Below are 20923 nucleotides of genomic sequence, written 5' to 3'. Positions count from 1 at the left end.
GCATCTGTAAGCATTTCCTTTTACTAAATCTAAAGGATGCAAATACATTCAGTCCTCCCAAAGAAACATCTTAGCATGCACTTATGCCAGTTTCTTAGGCTTTGTGACCAGTGAACATCTGACACGGAGATGTGAAAAGACAACCAAATGTGGTCAGCTTTCAAGCAATAAGATTATGAAGGTACTAAACAAATACATTCCTGCGATTAAATATATACTGAAAATGTATTTTCAATACAAACAGTAAGTAGGTTATATGGAAAGGAATGTGTTAGTAGTTAAGAGCCTTTCTTCTTTTTTGGTACAGTCATACCTGAAAGGAGAAGTAATTTTTAAGGCTGCATGCCCTAGAACAACTGCTTAAATATGGTAACAATTTCTAATGCTATTTTAAGTACATTCAGATTTAATTAAATCAAATTATCAGGGATGGGCTATTTTGCTGTAATCATTCAGTCTTGATTAACATCCAAATTTCTTATTTTACTTTATCATACAGTTTTTAATTTCCCCCTACTTTAAATAACTCTGACCACAAATCAAAACCCCATGACTGATTCTAGAGATTGGAGGGAGAAATCTTTAAAATTTGTGACCAGTATACACACACAAATGCAAGCTAAAAAGAAGGGCTTGGAACAGTTGCTTCTTGATTTGAAAACTTTATTCTGTTTTTGGTGTAGCTATCATGAAACATGCTCACAATATCTAAAATCCTATTTTCTTTCCTTACTTGGAAGTTGTCTCAGGCTATTTTCATGTTTTTCAGGCCAGTCCCTATTCATCACATTAAATCTACTATCAAATTTAGGATCAGAATTATTTTTTAAAGGGTCTTTCTCCTTTAGCCAGAAAAATCACGAGTTTTTCCTAAACCTACTTTGCTAGCAGCCAATGGGAGTTTTGCCATTGTCATCTAGGGGAAGGTTCAGGGATTTCAGGTCTCCAATACTCTATAACTAATCACTGTTGAGAATAAATTTTATCAATGTGAGCCATCTGACCTGTTTCACTGTGTTCAGAGATCCACAGTGATGCAAACAGCCTCATTCAAATAATTGGATTAAACAGTGTTGGCTGTGGTGCCATTCACTCAGAATCCTTTCTCTCCCTTGACAGTGCCCACAGCAGAAGGAACCTGTGATTCACCCTGGCACAACTTTACTCATGTAAGTAATTTTACTGATCTTGTAAGGAGGCCAGCTGACATCAAAGGGCCTGTTGACATGAGTAACTATTCTGGGACATCTAACGATATAAATAAGAGTTCTGGGGCACCCAGTTTTAAGGCCAAGTACAAAGACCTGTGAACTAAATGGTATCCTCAACAACTCTCACAGACTGTGTGCCGGCTCCTGTTGCTCCAAAGACTGGCTCTGCTTCTAGGAAAATTGACAGAAATTCTGTCACATGCTTCAAATAAGCAGGGCCAAGAACTCCGTTAAAGTTCTAAATATAAATTAGCTGTGCATATTTTCTCTTTTTTTCCTGATAATTTTCCTACTAGCATTTGGAATCCCTCCCTTTCCCCAGGAAGAAAACACAAAAAACCCAACAAACTTCTGCAAATAATTTAAATCAGAAAGCCTTGATATTTTACAGAACACTTTAGTGACAAATTTTGTGTTTAACCAATTATATTTTTTCAACTTTTCTTTTTTTTGCAAATTGCAAACAAGTCTGTAAAAAAACTGTGTTGTATAAAAAGTACATAAATGTATAACCCATTAGCCGTACTATGCAATCTAAATATTGTGGAATAAATTAGATAGAAAACAGCTATATGCATGTAGGTTGATATCTATTCAACAGAGGAAAGGGCTATTTTTTTTTTCTTTTTTTTCTTTTTTTTTCCCCTTTTCATTTTTATCTCTATAGATACATACCAATACGGACATGCGCCCATGAGCACATACATATGCACACACAGAGAACACACACACACACACATGCACACACAAACAGTTTTGGCTGACAGAAAATGAAGGCCCTGATTACACTGTTCAAACATGGTTCTCGCCATGAAGGTGCTAACACACTATCCCTCGCTAGTGTGACTGGGTTGTATTGTGCTATCTTTTTTTCTTTTTTCTTTTTTTTCTTTTTCTTTTTTTTTTCTTTTTTTTACAGACTGTGCTCTCAACAAGACAGAGAGCCTTGTTAGTACTTCTTTCCAGGAGAGGCATTTAGAAGCCTGTCCCAACAGAAGGCAGCTAACTGGGGCTTGATTCAACAAACCTATGAGAGTCTGAAGCTTCAGGGTCAGGGTTATCAAACTCAGTGTAAACAGGGCCTAAAGGTTTCTCCCATTCCCTCTTATCATCTCCCCCTACCCAAAGACAAATGTAAGTTTAACATTCTTTTAAATATGACAGCGAAAATTTTTTAAAAAACAATTACTATCTACCTATGCCCTACGGGCTGGACCCTTCAGGTTAGGTGTGACACTGAAAATTAGGTCTTGCAGGTAACACGCAAACCCATTAAGAGTTGTCATGCTAGAGGATGGTGGTTGAGAAAGCCAGTATTTCAGCAAAGACTGTACTTCAAACAGAAATCCAACCACAATTGCCATTTTCTGTATATTTGTAGGAGCATGGTGGACAGGGCCCAAGGCTGCTTGCAATTTACATCAACACTTTTTAAGTGTATACCAGCACTTTAGGTTTCTCTTGCACAAATACCAGCACTTTAGGTTTCTTTTGCACAAATACTATTTTGAACATGTAGCCTCCCACTTGGCAGTAAGGAACAAAAAATCTTATAAAATACTGTGCTTTGCACACAAACATTCATTGTTTTCAAAACAGTAAAATTAAGCCAGAAGTGCTTATAACTTGTGTATACATACATATATACATACAGAAATATATACATATATATGTATATCCCTTGGACAAAGTTTTTTCCCTACAATGCACATTTGCTGTGCATCAGGGCAAAGTTTAGTGTTGTACATACACAACAGTATGATTATGCTCAGATGGACCTTAGATCCAAACACTTTGGATCCAAATCCCAGGGATTTTCTGGGTTTACTTCAACTGGCGATTTTTTGTTGAGGGCACTATTTGAATTTAACTGGTTTAACTGGTTAACAGATATTCTAGCCTGAATGTAATCAACCCACTGACTCTTAATTCAAACCCTAACTCATTACAGATGAATGGTACCAACCGCAAACAGACTTTATAGAGGCTTGCACAAATGTCTTTGGTGTATGTGTCTATTCATTTTAAGGTACAAAATAATAATAATTATTATAATAATAAAAATAGCTATTTTGTGTGCTGTAGCAGTTCTTGTATAGCTCACAATAAGTGCAGCTCTCAACCCCTCCCACACCCAACCACCCTCCCTTGCAAATATTTGTTAAATAAGGATTAGACAGGTCAGACACCATTGTAGTGCAAATAGTAAACGATTAAAAATATTTTTTACAAAATATAGAAATGTTTGACTCCAGTAACTGGACAAACATGTTCCTTTCAAGTATCTCTCACCAAAGATTTTTTTTTTTTTTTAACAAGTTGCTTCCATTTAAAAAAAAAGTCTCTCTGTTTTGTTTTTTTTTTTTTTTCTTTCTCTCGCAGGTAAACAGTTTCAAACCATCTAGGTTGCATAGTTCTAACATTGTAAGCACCTTTACAGAATGTAACTTTTATTCTTTCATTAATTTTTTGTTCGGTTTTTTTTCTTCATTTTTCTTTTTTCCTTTTTTCTTTTTTTTTTTTTTTGTAAATGTAGTGCAGAAGATGAAGGTGTACACACCTGCACACAATTGACCCTTGATCAATGTTAAGTATATGTATGTGTATTGTGTCTGTATGTATAGAGACATGTATGTAAATACATAGCCATATATATATACAAACACAAACACTACACACTTACTCAGTTGCTCTGTAAATGTGGGGGGAAAGCGCTAGTGACTGCAGTGATCATACACATGGCTTTTCATTGACCTTTTGGACTTTGTCCAAATTTCTGCAGGTTAGATGAGCTACTACCATGGCTTGACCTGATGGGTAACTAAGGGAGGGAACAGAACTCCCTTCCCCTAGTAGTAACTAATGTTTAGTATACTATGTAACAAGATAAGGAGCTTACTGAAAGGAAGGGGAAATCCCCAATCCATAACAACATTTATATTTATCTTATTCAAGCCCGGCTTCATGACGTTTTCTTCCTTTTTTGTAGGTGAAGAATTTTCTGATCCTCCATAAGTCTTTTTTTCCTTCTTTTTCTCTCTCCCTTTTTTTTGCTCTCTTCTGTTTTTGCTTGTATTTCTGATGATTGTTTCACTCAAAAAAGATTATACCATGTATGGTCTTTCCTCTTCTTGGGCTTTTGGTACATTTTCTACTTAACAAGAAGGGTCTTTGTGCACACTAGCATCTACGAGCAGCCACACTCCTCCACAATCATATTCTGTATGTCTTTCTTAATGATGTTCTGGCCATCATCATAGTAGAGCATGGACATAGGCCGGAGCTTGGTGGGCACACAACATGATTTGAGGTTGGCAAAGGGGCTATGGCCCCGCATGCGGTAGTGGTTGATGACAGTGGAGTGGAAAGATAATGATGAACCAGATGTGCCTGCTATATGGCTGGGACACTCTCCTTCGCAGTAGTTGGCATGATAACCTGTAGGAGCAATGATCCAGTCACTCCATCCTATGTCCTTGAAGCTGACAAAGAACTGCTTCTTGCAGCATATGTTGACCTTGCCGTCACACTCCAGGCCTCGTCTCCGCCGCCTGTGCTGGCGATCCTCTGAGTGCCGGGCAAGCATCATCAAGAAGGGCCGATGCGATTGTTCCTTCTCCTCTTCTCCTGTGAATTCTCCAGCTTCCTTTTCTTTCCCTTCCCCATCATCTTCCTTTTTCTTCTTCTTGCCCAATAGCACCAGGTTGGCTCCAGTCTCTTGACACAGGTCACAGGCAATCCTCACATCCAAAGAGCTCTTGCCTTGGTCCAGGAGTCTCTGGACACTGCTGGAGACAGGGAAGATGTGCCAAGTGCTTTTACGGGTGTCCACTGCCTTTTCTGAAATCAAAGTCTCACTCTTTTCACCTTTCAGCCCCCCATCCTCTGTATCTTCTGCTCCTTCAGAATTGCCTTTTGGCTGCCGCTGCTGTTGAAACAGGCGGATGGTGACTTTTGTCCTGCTCCGGTTGGCCTTGGAGACCTTCAGGAAGAGCCACACTTCAGCATGCTCTACCACCGATAATTCACTGCCTTCCTTGGAAATCTCAAAGTGCAACATTCTCTTGGCTGTGCCTGATTTGGTAAATGGAAACAGACAGGAAGAACTTGTTAGTATGTCTGCTTGCATTTTGTTAAAGAGACTTCTGTTACTTTTTCCAAAGGCATGAAGTGCCCTAGGTTTTCTATTTGGTTCTTTACATTTTTATGGATCATCTGTTCAAACCTTCCTTCACCCCCTCCTCAGTTTGTATTTTGTGAAAATTCTCTTTTTAGAAAAGTATACATTTGCCTGATATTTTAGCCAGAGCATTTTTCATAGTAACAATATAAAGGATTAATGTAATTAATGTAAAGGATCTCATGGCATATAAGCATCAGTGGCTGCCAAAGTTTGCTTAAACTGTCTTTGTGATCACTGTGAGCAGAAAGGCAAAAATGCTTTATCCATATGTACCATATGCATAAAAATGTACACCTGATATCTGGTTAGGAAATAAGGTCCAGTGCTACCAGTTCTTTAGCAATACTTTGAAAATTATTTGGGGAAGAGGTTTACAATTTCTCCCTCCATAAAAATACATCCTTCATTTGCATCTTAAAATGAGTTGTAAATATCTATTGTTTCAAAAACAAACACATGCTAAAATATGAACCTCCACTTTAAGAAGTTTGTAGAGTTATATTGTAAAGAATTGAAGAATTGCAGCAGGCAGACTTTTCATCCTGTTAGATGTTAGCTGTAGATCCTGTTCCTAATTTAACGCACTGTACTTGCTGTGATTATAGTAATGGTGAATACACTGAGAAATGAGCTAAAGAACTGTATAATTATGGGGATGGTTCCCTGACATAATTGTATCAACTTGCTGAGATGTCATTATGATGATTGTGATGGTGAGGAGGTGTTTCTCGGATACAGAGCTCATATCCCTGGCAGAAGCTGGAATGAATAATGAGGGCTGTTTAATGATTTGATCACTAGAGCATGAAGAAGTTAAGAGAGAATGAATTAGCTGGGGGGTGGTGGTGTGATATTATTTTTTCAAGAGAGGTACTTTTCTATTTTCTTGACAAAGAAAAAAGCCCTAATGACGTCTTTTGTTCCTTCTCAACATGGAGGCCAGGATGGACTGGGGTCACAGATTTGCAATGTACAGATATCTGGCCTTAGTAAGAAAGAAACAGTATTTATAATTATCAATTTGTTATTAATATTATTATTGAGATATCCATAGTTATTTACCACATTTTCTGTGCAGCAGTTCTTTTTGTCAGTGAACCATAACTTTGCAGCCTAAGACCAGAAAGTGGTGATTAAAACAGAAGTAGCAGGACACACAGAGGAAAAGTTGCCCTCTCTGTAGCAAGGCTCTTCTCCTCTCTTCCCACTGAAACTGAATTCACCACTATAGGCTCCCTGACCATTTCCCTCTTCTCCCACTCTCAGGTGAGACAGAACTGGAGCAAAATCACAAGAGACATCTACCTTGTGTTCAGTTGCAAATTCAAGAGTTGCTGATTTCTGAAGTTTGTAGGCAGGCCGTTCTGCCCCTTGAGCTACCTGTTGCTTTTCATCTCTGTGAAGTACTAGCACTGTTACATTCAGCCTTCCCTCGTGGCATTTCCAGGTCAAAGAGAGAGACATTTCTGAATTACAGTGTCCAAAGGGCATAGTGTTTTGTTTTTGTTTTCCCTCTAAGTGAGAGTGTGAAATTGTAGACTTTAACTGTCACTGAGATATGGAAACACATGGTTTGTGTTAACTGCTTCTCACAGATGGCTGATGCCAGTCTTCAGAGTCAGTTACATTAATTTCTCAGGGAGCTACATGAACCAGCAGCTTATAAAAAAGACAGCGCAAGCTGACCAGTACTGTGAAGCACAATGAAAGTACTCTTTTTCTATTATTTTTTAATCAATTCATTCAATAATGACTGAATGGCTAATGCTGGTTTTTTCCATTCCGGTAATCAAACTAGGTCAAAGCTGCCAACTGTGTTTGAGCAGAGGTCAGGTAATAGACACCAATCTCACTCCTGACTCAGTTTGAGAGTGTGAGGAGTTGTACAGTGACATATCTCCAGTCCAAAGGAAGTCCAAAAGGCTGGTTGCCTTGTACACAGCGTGTTATGGAGTGTTCTCTATGAGAATGGATACTTCTAAGGGCTGTGAGAACCAGCCAGCCTCTGGCTTTATTCGCCCTGACTCTCCCCTCTAAAGTAAGCTTCTAACTTTAGATTATCCCTTTCCAGTCCTGGTAAATCCTTTGTGAGGGGGTCCTGGACTTAAAGGGAACCTGAAGGCAGGTGATGTACCAAGAGTGCTTTGCTGCCAACCAAGATTCTCCATCCAACCCATTGTGCTTGCCGCCTCTACTCAAGCAAACATTGGTGGAAGAAAAAGGTGGTTTAGATCAAGCTACAGAAGATCTTCTGGCATCAGCAGCTTCTTCCCAGCTGCTCTCTTTCCCCAGAGATCACAGACTTCTCTATGGAATAAGCATGAATTGCTGGGAATTGCCATACATATATTGCATTCTTTAGAAACCAAGCTGGGCACAGACTGCAGTTCTGGCACTAACAGGGGTTCTGTGCATGAGCAGATCAACTGTGCTGGGTGCAGAAGAATCTGTGCTGGACATGGACAAAAAACCTGGTCTGGTCATCTGCTCTGGAGAAAGCAGATGGGGTGTGCAAACCTGGCTCAACAGTGGAAGAAGCTGTATGACCTATCTAATCTGAAAAGCCAGGCAGCCCTGAATTACAGAATAACCTAGTGCTGCTAAGTGTTAGTGCATGGTATTTCACATTCTGCTGTTTCCATCCTAGTGGGAGTTGAAAATAGTTACAAAATGACATATCCGCAACAGCAAATATTCACATTACCTTTTGCACGGGCCAGAAGCGTAGTGATGCAAGCAGTCTTTTGGACAAATATTACATGAAAGAAACAGGACCTCTTAAAATGCTTTTCAAATACTCCTCTATGTGTGAAAGTAGGATTCTTCCTCATTACTAAAAATATTTGAACAGTATGGTGAAAGTACATGAGTACTTGCTTTTTCTTTACTTAAGGGAAGTGAGCTTGCAGAAGGTAGCCTAAGACATGTCCTTATACAGGGATAACAGCCTCCTTGTAGGTTGTTAGCTACAATAACAGCCTCTCTGGATGTCGTTAGCTACATTTTCAGAAACAAATGGTGGATTAAGAGTCTAAAGAAAAAATATGCAGGAAGCTTATCTGAGCCTAATATTTCTGAATGAAATAAAATCCTGAAACCTGCATAGCTAATAAAAGTTTTTATAGCAATTTAAAAACACTTTTCCTTTCATAGGTCTTCTTAGAAGGAGACTGGGAATGGTGCAAGGTTGAGGATAAAAAGCATGCTTTCACATTAGGAAAAAACGAAGCTTTTCTGAATTCTCTCCACATTCACAACTAGTTTGTTACGATCACACAGCACAAATGGTATGAATCCTGCAGTTTTTAAGAGGTCACTGTTCTCAGACAAGCTCATTTTGAAATCAGGGTTTGGCCTGTTCTAAAATCTAATTGAGACCCTAAGATCTGGCTTATTATGGTTACACATTCCCTTTATAACAGGATCTTTGTTTCCAAAAGGTTCAGTGCTACAATAAAATTAATTCTTCAAGTGTTCTGAGACAATAAAAAACCCAAAAAAGGAAAAAAAAAAACCCAAAAAAAACCCCCAACCAACCAAAAACCCCCAAACCCCAAACCAAAAAAAAAAAAATCTATATTTAAATTTCTCCAAATTTCTCCAGATATTTCTTAGGGATTTAGAAGTCTTTCTTTTTAGGTCCGAATTAACAGTCAGGATCAAAGCTTTGGAAATATATACTGTTCATCAAACTGAAGGTAAAAAAGTCCAGAAATTTGGGATGGTATCACTTCCATAATAACATTTTGTTTACCCTTTTGTCCTGCCTTTACATTTGCCATGGCTGATTTGCAAGGGTCTTTTTCCATTTGTAATCATCCTGCTCCTCCTGCCTGACTGCTGAGGAAAGACCCACAGACCAGCAGTGATAATGCCTTCATCACTTCTATGCTCATACAAACAGCAGTGTCAACAGCCTGGATTGTTATCGTAGCAGAAGGCAGCTGAAAAAGGATACAAGGGATTACTTTGGGCTCCTTTTGATTGCTTTTCCTCATTTCCATTTCCCAAAACTTTGGAGAGGCCACCTCTCTGCTTTCCTGCTGAGCAAAGTCCCTTCCAGAAGGAGGGCTGTGATGCCAAAGGAGCAGTCTAGTGGGGCAAGTGACACCAGCAAATGATGTGAGAAGTGGTTAAAAATACAAGCTCTAAGTAGTGCATATATGGTAAAAGCTTTAATGGAAGGAGTTACTGAATGGAAAGAAAGTGTAGCAGTATATATAGCATGGGAGTTTTCTCATATCTGTTTTTCTCTTCACTACTGCTCATGTACCTTTTTAGGAGAGAAACTGAACATGCAAGCAAGGGGAACCTGCACAGGTACCTTCCTCTCCACCTCTGGAAGGGCTGGCCAGGGCTCGCACAGGACTCTGCAGTCAGCACCTGCTCCCAGGCAGCACGAGGTGATGAGCATGGCATAGTAGCCCGTGGAGAGCTTGGCAGAGCCCCTGAGGGCCCAGACACAGGGGAACGGGAGGGGCAGCCCTGCATAAGGTAGCTGATGCCGTGCTCCAGCAGGAATCTGCAGGTCCAGTGTGCTCTTCCTCTGAGGTTAAGGATCCTTCCTTCAGGATGGTTGAATTGAACTATTTAAAGATGGTTGAAGTTTGATTATATGCAATTTGAAGCAGGATTCAAGATCAAGCCTCTGTTAGTTCAAGCTATATACATATACTACGTGGGGTCTAAGCTATACAATTGAGAGTATCTTCTTCTGAGTAAAATGCAAATTTTTTTTTTTTTACCTATATGCTGTTGAATTATTAAGGCCTTTTCTTTCATAATGAAAGTATTTATTCTTTGTGACCATTATTCATTATAATATGGTTTGTTCTTAATTTCTTTTAATACACAGGAATTATTTTCCTTTGAAAAATGCTCACTGTGTAAGAAGGTGCTGTCGCTTTAAATATCTATGCTTTATCGGTGCTTAATTTTGAAATGTTTTTACATTATGCTGTAAGTGAACTGTTTTTCCATACAAAGCAAGCTTTTTTTTTCCTTTTTTAGTTGCTAACTTTACTACTGCCTATGTTTAGATTTGGGGGAATTTGTACTGCGTGCCAATCTGTAATTACATTCAAAAGCATCCTTCCCTTCACTTCTCATTTCCGTTCCCCAGGAGACAGAAAAAAAAAATAGGTTACTAGAAAGGTTCCTCTAAAGAGAGTGAAGAGAAGAGCATGGTTATTGAGAGATAATTGCTCAAAATGTTTACTAATGAGTGACCACTGAAGTTAGATGAATTCTTTGCAGCATAGAATTTATTCAGAGAATTTAGTGTTATCGTCTGGTAATTATGCCCTAGGCAGACTGATGATTACACATCTCCTATTGCCACAGTTAGACAGTGGCCATTTCTGTGAATGCATTTCAGCCTATGGATCACTGGCAAACAATTTATTCTGATTATTCATTATCCAGCATATGTGACTGGTCATCCAGGTTGCATACTTTCATCCCTGCTCCCTTATTGTTGCCTCTTACAGTGGGAGGAGAAATTATGGCACAATTAATACTTCATCTTCATGCTCACTTACCATTTGCTGCCAGAAAAGAGAGATTTTGTTGTAAGAGAAAAATAAACCAAAAAAGAAGATCAGGAAAGAAACCTATTCCCTGAGTGTTCACGGAGGGAAAAAAAGCAGCAGCGACTTTATTTAAATACCTTTTCTTGAAAAGTTAACCCAAAGAGGCATTGACAAGGTCATTTACAATGTGAAATAATTCAGTTCTGGTGAACCTTGACTCTCCTCTGCTATTTTGTTAGGAAGCACTTTACATCCACAGCTTTGAGTTCTTTCCAAATTGAAAGCCCTTCCCCCACATGGCTTCAAATATTTAGAAACAAAAAAGGTGTTTGTTTGGTTGAAGTTGTTTTTTTTTTTTCTCTTATTTGATTTCTTCATTTACATCTAAAATAGCTCAAGCAAAGTTTAGAATCATTTGCACCAGTAAAATATTCCAAGGTAAAAACAATTCCAAGGCTTCATTTTTTAAAATTTTTTTTAGCAATTTTTTTGTTCATACTTGTAATTATCTGCTGTAAATTCTTAAATTAAGTGGATCAGAGGCTGCCTGTTTGTTTTCATTAAAATATTTAGTTTCTGAGCACTAAGGCCCAAATCCCAGGCCCACTGAAGTAAATAACAGAACTTCCAGTTGCTTCCAGTAAACTAAGCTTCAATCCTATATCAATGTTGCAAAGCTTTGTTGTGTTAAATGAGATTGCCTTCTCATAGGCCTATCTCTATATATAGATATAAGAATTCCTCAGCATGAATCACTTACATGTATGCAAGGTAGATATATCCTGCACAGAGGAAAACACATGAATGTACATCCTTGTCTGCAGGAATGGTATGGGTGCAGGCACAGGGATACAAGCATGTCTGCCCTGGTATATCTGTGTGTAAGGACATATGTGTGCTTACACACACATACAGGCAAATACATGTTCAGATATTCCCTACTAGCACACAAAACTGTGGGCCTGGCTACACAGAGATGGACACATACTGTACTTTCTGTTTCTCAAGTATGTTTTTCTAAACTGGTTCCCACCTCCCTAGATTCATCTGTGCTTTCTCAGGTTTTTCTTCAAACCAACCAACCCCTCTTAATTCTCACATTTTTGATACAGAGAAACAGATCAATGCAGAATGGCTTTCCTCTTCTGGAAGCAGTTTGCTTTCATTTGCTAAAATTGAAATCTTTGATTTGGTATGCTGGGGGGGGGGGGGGGGGGGGGCGGGAGGGAAGAAAAAACAACAAGGGAAAATAGGCTTGTTTTCTAAAAGCCGAGGAGACTGCATTAAAAAAATGATGTGAGCAAATCATCTCAAAGGATGATTCATGATCACATTCCTCAGTATCTTGTAAAAAAATAATATTTATAATTTCTGATCTCTCTAGATTTCCAGCACTTCTAGCATCCATCTTTTACTCCTCTATTTCCTTCCTGCATTATTTTCCTTGCAGCTTTTCACTCCAGTGAATCCTTGACTTAAATAAACTAGAAGAGAGAAACGATTCCCACTCAGAGCAGAGACAGATAAGCATGAAGATCTCTAGGACTCAGAATCCAATTAGGTAAAATAAGTGTGAGGAAGGTTGCCTCGTAGGGAGCAAAAAGCCTTTGGAGTGTGCCCTCTCGTGGCCGTTCTTTATTCAGCATGAATACTTGTACCCTAAAATACAGTTATTTTCAAAAGAAAATTGTCAAAATTATTCAAAATACATAAATTTTATGTATTTTGAATACATAAACAAATCCTTTGGGTTTTTTTTTCTCTCCTGAACTGCCATCTTGGCTGTATAGGGTAGGTATCTTCTGGGAAAAGGCATGAATACATACATACATGTATCCCTCTGCACATGAAAGTAGGCATCACATGATCAAGTCAATTCACCTGGAATTCTGTATGAAGTGGTACAAAACAATGGAAGTGGTTTAAATAGCTGGCAGACTTCTCTTTTTTCCCCCTGGAATTCCTCCTGAAGATAAATCTTTAGCTTTCCATATTTCCATCTGATAATTCCTGTCACCTTTTCGGGGGCTGATGTCAGAAACCCATTTCATTGGTAGTTTAGTTGCCAGGATCAAATTCAGTTGGCAGAATCCCAGAACTGCCTAATAAGCTGTCTACTTAAAATAATGAACGAGTTAGTAGCCAATCATATTTCTAAGTATTGAGTATCTCTGTTGTTGAACCTGTTGGATTTGCTTGGCACAAAATTATATGACCCCTCTCCTCAAAAAACTATTTTTAAGACTTTGAAGTAACACACAGAACTCTGGCACAGCTTCCCTTACATCAGAACTAATCGACATTTGTGATCTTAGTTTGATATGCAAGTAGAAAGTAATTCTCATGTTTTACTTGTAAGAGTGCCAAAGGACAGTAGGGTGCATTTGTAACTTTTGCCCAATACTCACAGTCATTAGTTTTGCAGAGATCTGTCTGGATTTGTTAGCTGTGAAAACTACCTGCCAACTATTTTGCTGATTTCCTGGACATAGCTACACCTGTTCTTCAGACAAGTTTACTGCATTTATTTCCCCTCTAATTGTCTGAAGTCTGTGTTTGTTTGAATTTTGGTCTATTTTAGAAAACAGCAGTCTCAAGAGAGAGCCGCATGCAAAGGGTGCTCTTGTTCATTCACTCCATTTCTTTGTATGTTTGAGAATATGGCTGATGAAAGATGAAAATATTACTTTTTTATAAAGGCAAGTAGTAAATGTGACATCTGAAAGACATGGGGAAAGGCTTGTTTATGTCAAGCCATACCCAAAGAAACAAGAAGCCTAAAGTCTTATTTTGATTTTTGTTGACATTTTTTGTACAATATGAGATGTTTTCATTCATTTTAATTGATTTCTTATTGCCCTCTATTGAGGCAGAGTGAATTTGACATTAAAAGAAGGAAACACATTAACCTGGCTGTGAGCAGAACATGTTTCTTCTCCTGCTTGGTGTTTAAATTTCATGCTATTCCCAGTTGCCACAGAATGAAAAGTGGAGACTGTCCCTGTGGCTATATTCTATTCCTGTCTTTTTAACTCATACTTCCTATATGACATGTCACTTGCCTTTATTTTTTGCCTCACTTTCCTTTACATTAAAAAAATACTGGTTTAATATTTGATAGGAATAACTGCCAGTGCACAAGAGGACAGGATCTCAAAAAGCGTTTACTTAAGTTGTTGCAGCATTGGCACCTGTAAAATGTGGTAGATCCTCTGATGTTGGCAAGTGACCAGATGAATGGTTGTAGATGAAGAATATGTTTCAGTAATCTGAAGTTATTCCACAGAGTGGACTTATCATTTCCATTTTAAGCCCAAACCAGAACTCAGTTTTTACTTGCTAATAGTCCCTCCCTTGTCCCAAATCAAAGAGGTATGGAATGGCAGCAGGTACAGAAAAAAATTGACAGAGCAGCCCTCCTGCCTGGGCTTCCAGGATTGTCATAGTACAAAGGAAGAGAACTGTGGCAGGGAGGAGAAGGCATGAGAACACAGTGGATGCCCCTGTCCTGCAGCTCCACAGTGTAAGTCCTCTTCAAGTAATTTGTCAGCAGCAGTAGGACAACGCTATGTAAATCAAGCTGAGTGACAGTGTTGGTGGCTGGTGGCAGGGGATCGGTGGCAGGATGATTGGCCAGTGTGTGGGCAATGGCATGATTTTTGCTGCTCACGTGACCGAAAGAGCCAATGGCTTCGGGAGCCGCCGTTGGAGGGTATTGTACAGAGTAGGCATATATCAAATTCCAAATTCCTTTGTGTCAGAGCTCAGGAGAGACAATAATGTGTTTACAAATGATTGCGACGCACACAGTGAAGAGAAACCACTGTTCATGCCATATGTGTTCCACTGTGCTCAGAGCGAGCTGCTGAAAACCAGGTGGGAAATCCGACTCAGAGATAGCTTAGAGGTTTCCTTGCTTTTATAAATTCATTTCTAAACTAATGTCAAGCTACCCCTGCTTCTAATGACCTCTGGCACTGACACCTTTTCCCTGCTTTCTGAAGTGGAGGGGATGGAAAAACTGAAAAGCCTGAGTTCTCATGCTGAAAGAACTGATAATATGTATATAGACATATATAAGGACTCCAAAGGCAAGGGCTCCTTGTACAGTTCGAAATCAGACAGCCAGCAGGAATGTCTGCACTTAAAAGCATGCACACTTCTTGTGCATGGCTTCCCTGCAATCAGAACATCTGAGTCAACAGGTTTTCAGGACTGGAAACTCTGAGTGTTGTCTTAATTGTTTATACTGCTGCAGCAAACTTTTAAACAAAAATGCTTGGAGTTCCTTTGCATACTTTGCCTACCATATGCTGTACCAAACAAAACAATGACATTCTTTTAAAACCGTCTTGGCAACAGGAAAAATGCTTTGGCTAGACAGCATCATAAAAAGTTGCTGTTAGTTAGATGATAGACTTATTGCAAGTAACTGCTATTGATGCATGCATTAGCATACCCACATACACTAACAGATTTATGTGCAGATACACATACATTGAATTAAAATGGGTTCTGGTCCTATTCATGTAGGAACAAGACAGCAAAGTACAACTTTAGAGCTGTTTCTTATGGGCAGTTTATGTGAGCCTTAAGACTTTACTTACTAAATACATATATTCTGAGCTCTTACTCAGAGTTAGGGGAAAAAGAACTGTGAAAGAGTTCAAAATACACCCGACCAAGGTTGCATTTTTGGCAGGAGTGTTTTAGGAGCAGAATCTTTTTTCCAGTATGCAGAAGTCTGCATTACAAATTGGATCAGCTACAGCAACTTGTCCAGTTCTATTGAAGTCATCTGACAGTCCCTGCAACTCTTTATTGCCGAAGATGCTGTGTTAAATTAAAAAAAAAAAAAAAAAAAAAAAAAAGGACAAAAATAAAGGGGAAAAAACCCACAAAAAAGCCGTCTCACTTCTAAAACTTAAAGCTGCTTCATCTGATTTTGTAACTTCCACTATAATTTTTACATGAAAGGGCTGTTTTTGAAGTAGTTTGCAGTTCACTTTCTGTCTTCATAAACTCTCCAAAAGGCTACAGCCTTTTTTCTTTTACCATCAACTCTGCAATCCAGCCCTTTACTGCAAGTACTCTGTATTTACAGGCAGAGTTTGGAGGACCCTGCTGCAGCCTGACTTTATGTTCAAGATTGGTTAGAGAGCTTCCTCCCTATGTGACTGACTGTGCTTAGCAAGTGTAATCTGTAGCCAAGATTAAGTCAAAAAAATCAAATTCCTTCAGAGTCCTACCCCCCCATACCATTTCTCCTTCTCCCTTCCCCCAAGTCTCATCCTACAACCTTGCAGAAAACATTACTGCTGAGGAGAAGAAAATAAGTTAATTGCAGTTTTGGCAGAAAGGATATTTTTCACTTTGGACACAAAGAATATTTTACAGGGTTTTGGTTTTTTTTAAGCACTCACCTGATTCTGCAAAAGTGATGATTTCTGATGTTTGCTCCACAACTTCATTCATTTCGGCTCTTCTTCCAACGTCATCCTCTATTTCCACATAACCATCCTCTCCCACCTTTCCCACGTGGAGTTTTTTGATGGCATTTAAAAGTGCTGCCTTGGGCACTGGCTGGGTGATATTAGGTCTGTCCCTCAAGTGCAACATGTTCAGTATGTGCTTCTTTACTGCTTCCACCATCTCAGGCTGTGAGCTGGGCACATCCTTTGAGAGCGTGGCAAGGGCACATGATGGACAGTCAGTGACTGAGCTGTGCCCCTCGGATCCTGGGGTTGGGGAACTCCTCACTATAATCCAGCAAAGCACCAACAGAAATCCTCTCTTCCAAAGCAAAGGCATCCTGGCAGCAAAAGTTGTTGTGATTCCCTTTTTAAAAGGCCCTGCTTTTCCTCCCCCTTCACGAACAGTTTTTTTGGGGGCTGGTTTAGTTTGTTTGTTTGTTTGTTTGTTTTTCCTTCTCTTCAGCAAATTCTCTGGAACAAGAACCAAAAGTTTTCTGTGAAGTTTTGTTTGCAGGTTCCCTCTCTGAATGCAATAAGTGCTGTAGATGTTTGTGGCTGTCAGGGAGAAGAGTTCTGACTCTGTCTCAGAGTAGGAGAGAGACACAGAGAGAGGGAGAGAGAGAGAGAGAGAGGACGGATTGGCCTAAAGTGAGTGAGTGAATGAGAGAGGGAGGGAGTTTTGTCTGTGAGTAAAGGCTATGATTAGGAAGGGGGAGGAACAGGCAGGCTGGCTTCCTTATGCTCATTGCTCCCCTAACACACACCTCTCTTCAAATATCACTACTCGTGGTTCCTTCCCTCCCCCCTTTCTAAAAGATCTTCTCATTCCTGTAAATTTACTCTTTTTTTTCCCTTTTTTTCCCCTCTCTGTTTGACCCCTCCCCCCCCCCCCCCCCAGCTGTCATTCCCCCCTTTTTTTTCCTTTCTTTTTGTTTTGTTTTGTTTGTTTTATTCCTTCAACAGTATCACTGGCTTAACTAAACAGAGGAAACATGAATGAATGAAAAGAGTGAAATCTTTAACGAGCACCTTGCTCTTGGTCCTGCCTGGTATTGTTAGGGATAGCAGGAGCTGTTAAATAGCTTGTGAATGAGATGGGAATGAGGGCAGGGGCTCTGAATATTTTGAACAGAACATTATTCTGCCTGGAGTAGAAGGAAAAAAAATCTTTTCTGCTCACTTCTCAATGCTGGGGGTTATCAACACTGGCAAAAGGTCTGACAGGCACAAAATAGCACTGTTGTTTGGAGGGCTCTCTAATACATGATACACTCCCCAGCTGCAATATGCAGTCAGGCACTGAAAGCCTAAGCAGGAGTTGGTACATATAGGTGACATGACATGGTAGTGCCATATAATAGCCCTACTTCTATGCTAGTCTGTGCCTGGAAGTTCTTGGGTAGATATATTTAGGTTTGGGGTTAATCAAGAAATGCCTGAAAAATGCTTTGAATGTGAAGTGTTACATGTCATCTGGCCAAATCATACTTGCTTCTGACTCAGGCAAATCCCTCATCGATGCCAATAATAATTCTGTCTGAGTGAAGGCTGAGTAAGATCTTCTACATTTGGCCCACTCTTGTTAGAAGGCACTTATTACTTAATTCATTTAAATCACAGAGAGCAATCATAATATTAGAATAGGACATTAGAAATTTAAAGAAATCTAAAGCACTAGAAGAAATTTCAACCAGTGTTGGTAGCCCCTTGTCAGTTTATGCTGGGGAGGGCTTTGCTATGCAGTGAGAAAGGCATTCCCTGTGCCCCTGCCATGGCTTCAGGTTGCCTTTACATTCTCTATCCTCTCCATTCTGTTCCTTACGCAGCAAAGTTGAAGTTTACAAACTCGCTTACATTTGAATTTGATAATGGAAAAATGACAGCTATAACTGTATAAATGTTGAGATTCTTCCCTTTCAGGCATTATCTTGTACTGATTTTCTCAGAGCAGCTTCTTAATTTTTAGACTTTACCCTCTTTCTTTTCATTCCTTTCATTCTCTCTCTACCACACCTTTGTCTTCTCAGATGAGCTTACCTCCTACCCAGCAAATATTCCACTCAGTATATTACTGTCAACCATTGTATTTCAGATTGGAAAGGAGTAATTTATAAATATAAGCATTGAAAGGTCTCTAATTTCCATGAGATGAATACAGACACATGGGCTAAGAGAACAACAAGGAATTATAGGTAGAGTAAAAGAAACATACAGAAGTAATTGAACAATCAGCCAAAGTCTTACAAATGTTATATATTGTTAGTCCTTTTCAATTAAGATCTTTTATAAGTCTTTTACTGTTATAAGGCAACCAAAATACCCCCTCATCTGTGTTTTACTGACCTCAGTTACTATACTGTTATATACTGTTACACTTACAGGTCTGTCAGCATTATAAACCCTGCAGCCATTCTTATAAACACATCTTTGTAACACAAACCTCACTATAATGCATCGAATTTTCTTGGATCTTGTGAACAGCCCAAAGTCTGTTGTAATTATATGAAGTCTGAAAGTCAGCTTGAAATAGAACTAAAAGTTTAATTGGATGAAAAAATAATTTCAGATGAAAATATGCATTCATGATTAGATGTACTAACAGATGACATAATTAAAGGAGTTATATATAGTTCTAATATAGCACCTATCCTATCAGTGTCTGATGAAAAGTAAGGGAGCGGCATAAATCAAAATAAAATGCAGATAAGTATGTCTTGGTTCTTGCTGTGGGGTATATGTTGCTTGCCATATACTACAGGTACAGTTATCGCATGTAATCTCTATTACATAGAGGTATAGCATATTTTATTTGCATGCCATGATGATGATAGATTTAATGTTAAAGCATAACTTTCCAAAAACTACTATTTTCTAAAAGAGAGCTTCCAATACCGCCGATACATGGTTTATTTGTACATACATGTATATACACATATGTACAAAAATTCATACAGAAATGTGTTTGAATACATACAGTAATCGTGGCTCAGACTGTCTACAAATTACCTGAGCTGCAAAGTTCTATATATGCATTCATTCAATGTAACCCTAACAGTATGCAACAGCATGCACAGGAATTAAAAGTTTCAGTTTGAAAGAAAAAAAGCTGATTGAAAGTTTTACCTCTCTAGTCCTGACTCTCAGAAGGAGACTGCTGTATTGTGCTTTAAGAACTGCTGAAGTTCCTCTTTGTGGTACTTCATAATGCGAAGCTTTATACTGTACTTCTCGTGTGTACACATCACATATAACGTCTGTCAAAAGTGGGCCGGATCACTGTGCCTTGTTACATCAGCAATTGACTGTTTTTCCTGTATGAGACATTTCTAGTAATTAACTGTCTAATGGAAACTCCTAAATGTCTAGCATGACAAAATATCATGGATTAACTTGTGGTGATTTCTGTATCCATTTAAAAACTAGAACATAAAAATCAGACAAAGCAAACATTATGAGCCAGGAAGATACAATCCAACTTTTTGTATTGCATAGATAGATATAGATATTATTAGATGTAGACAACACTGTTCTAGTTCTAATATAGTATTCGCCAGATATTAATTACTACTTTGCAAATTGTTTTCTTCTTCTAACATACTTAGGATATACCAGATAATCTTTCTCCAAATTTGGATTTTTTTCAAATTCAGGAAAATGCATTTGAGTAAGCATCCTTTGGCTTTGGATGATTTTTTTTAATTCAATCTCTGAATAAATATGTCCTTCTGTTTAAATTAGGGATCCCTTTAAAGCTCTTTAAAAAATGAATCATATTGCTCCTGTCCAATTCTCCTGGCTCCTTGACGTGCAGATTGCATCACACTATTAAAAACTGTTTAGACATCTAAAAATAAATTACAATGAACGACAGTTCACATTTTTTGTAAGAGTGGTATTAACACTTGTGGAATAAAATAAAAGGCAATTTTCATTTCAATTTACATTAATGAAAATCAGAAATAACTATGCCAATTAGGCAGTACAGAAGTAATACACAGAAGGTCAAAAGTAAATCCAAAATCCATCTCCTTCTTTAAACACATATAATAACTGGCTTTATGTGGTACCGTTTATGACAAATGGCATGATCATGCAGTCTTTACTCATTCATAACACCCACTGATTACCAGAAAATCCCCATCCCTCAGAATTTTTTTTGGCCTGAATTGTACTTATAATTATATTTTTATGTCCTGTTGGTAATGTAACTTTAATGTATATTGGAATATGGCTGATCTGGATCAAAGAAAGATTTCAAGCTTTCAATTTACAGTGATACCAGGGAATCCTTATAGCAGCATTGATCCCAACTCTTGTGTGTGCTGTAGTCACACAACAGCTTTGGTTGAATGAGAAAGAAATCAGAAGTTAATGGGAAACATATGACCAGATAGGTTGCTTTATTTCCCATTTTTAATATGCATGTAATAAATGAGACAGGTTGCAGTAGCTTTGCTAGAGTCTGAGTTTGGTGGTTCCAGTTGTTACGCTTTGGGGTTGTTTTGCGTCCTTTTTTTTTTTTTT

At 38.6% G+C, this 20923-nt stretch overlaps 1 protein-coding gene and 1 long non-coding RNA gene across 14 annotated transcripts in view; one reads left to right on the top strand and one right to left on the bottom strand.

The window, feature by feature from the left end:
* LOC135300542 (uncharacterized) overlaps window positions 1–20923 on the top strand; it is a 197586-nt gene that overhangs the window by 103163 nt on the left and 73500 nt on the right. For all 12 annotated transcript variants that reach the window (XR_010362378.1, XR_010362362.1, XR_010362360.1 and 9 more), the window contains one exon: window positions 1120–1169. This is a non-coding gene — a long non-coding RNA (uncharacterized LOC135300542). The remainder of the gene's footprint in view (window positions 1–1119; window positions 1170–20923) is intronic.
* On the bottom strand, window positions 1652–19630 carry INHBA (inhibin subunit beta A). 2 transcript variants are annotated; one of them, XM_064420082.1, is made up of 3 exons: window positions 19523–19630; window positions 16349–16870; window positions 1652–5285 (listed from the first exon to the last, which is right to left on the bottom strand). In XM_064420082.1, exons 2-3 carry the CDS (start codon window positions 16734–16736, stop codon window positions 4399–4401), a joined length of 1275 nt encoding a protein of 424 aa, XP_064276152.1. In that variant the 5' UTR covers window positions 16737–16870; window positions 19523–19630; the 3' UTR covers window positions 1652–4398. The 2 variants fall into 2 exon arrangements, with proteins under 2 accessions (XP_064276152.1, XP_064276144.1); XM_064420074.1 differs by lacking the exon at window positions 19523–19630 and having other exon boundaries at window positions 16349–17045.

The sequence above is a fragment of the Passer domesticus genome, chromosome 1 (genome assembly GCF_036417665.1).
Source record: "Passer domesticus isolate bPasDom1 chromosome 1, bPasDom1.hap1, whole genome shotgun sequence".
NCBI classification, from domain to species: domain Eukaryota; kingdom Metazoa; phylum Chordata; class Aves; order Passeriformes; family Passeridae; genus Passer; species Passer domesticus.
Note: the sequence above shows the minus strand (reverse complement) of the source record. Positions and strands in the feature narration are given on the sequence as shown.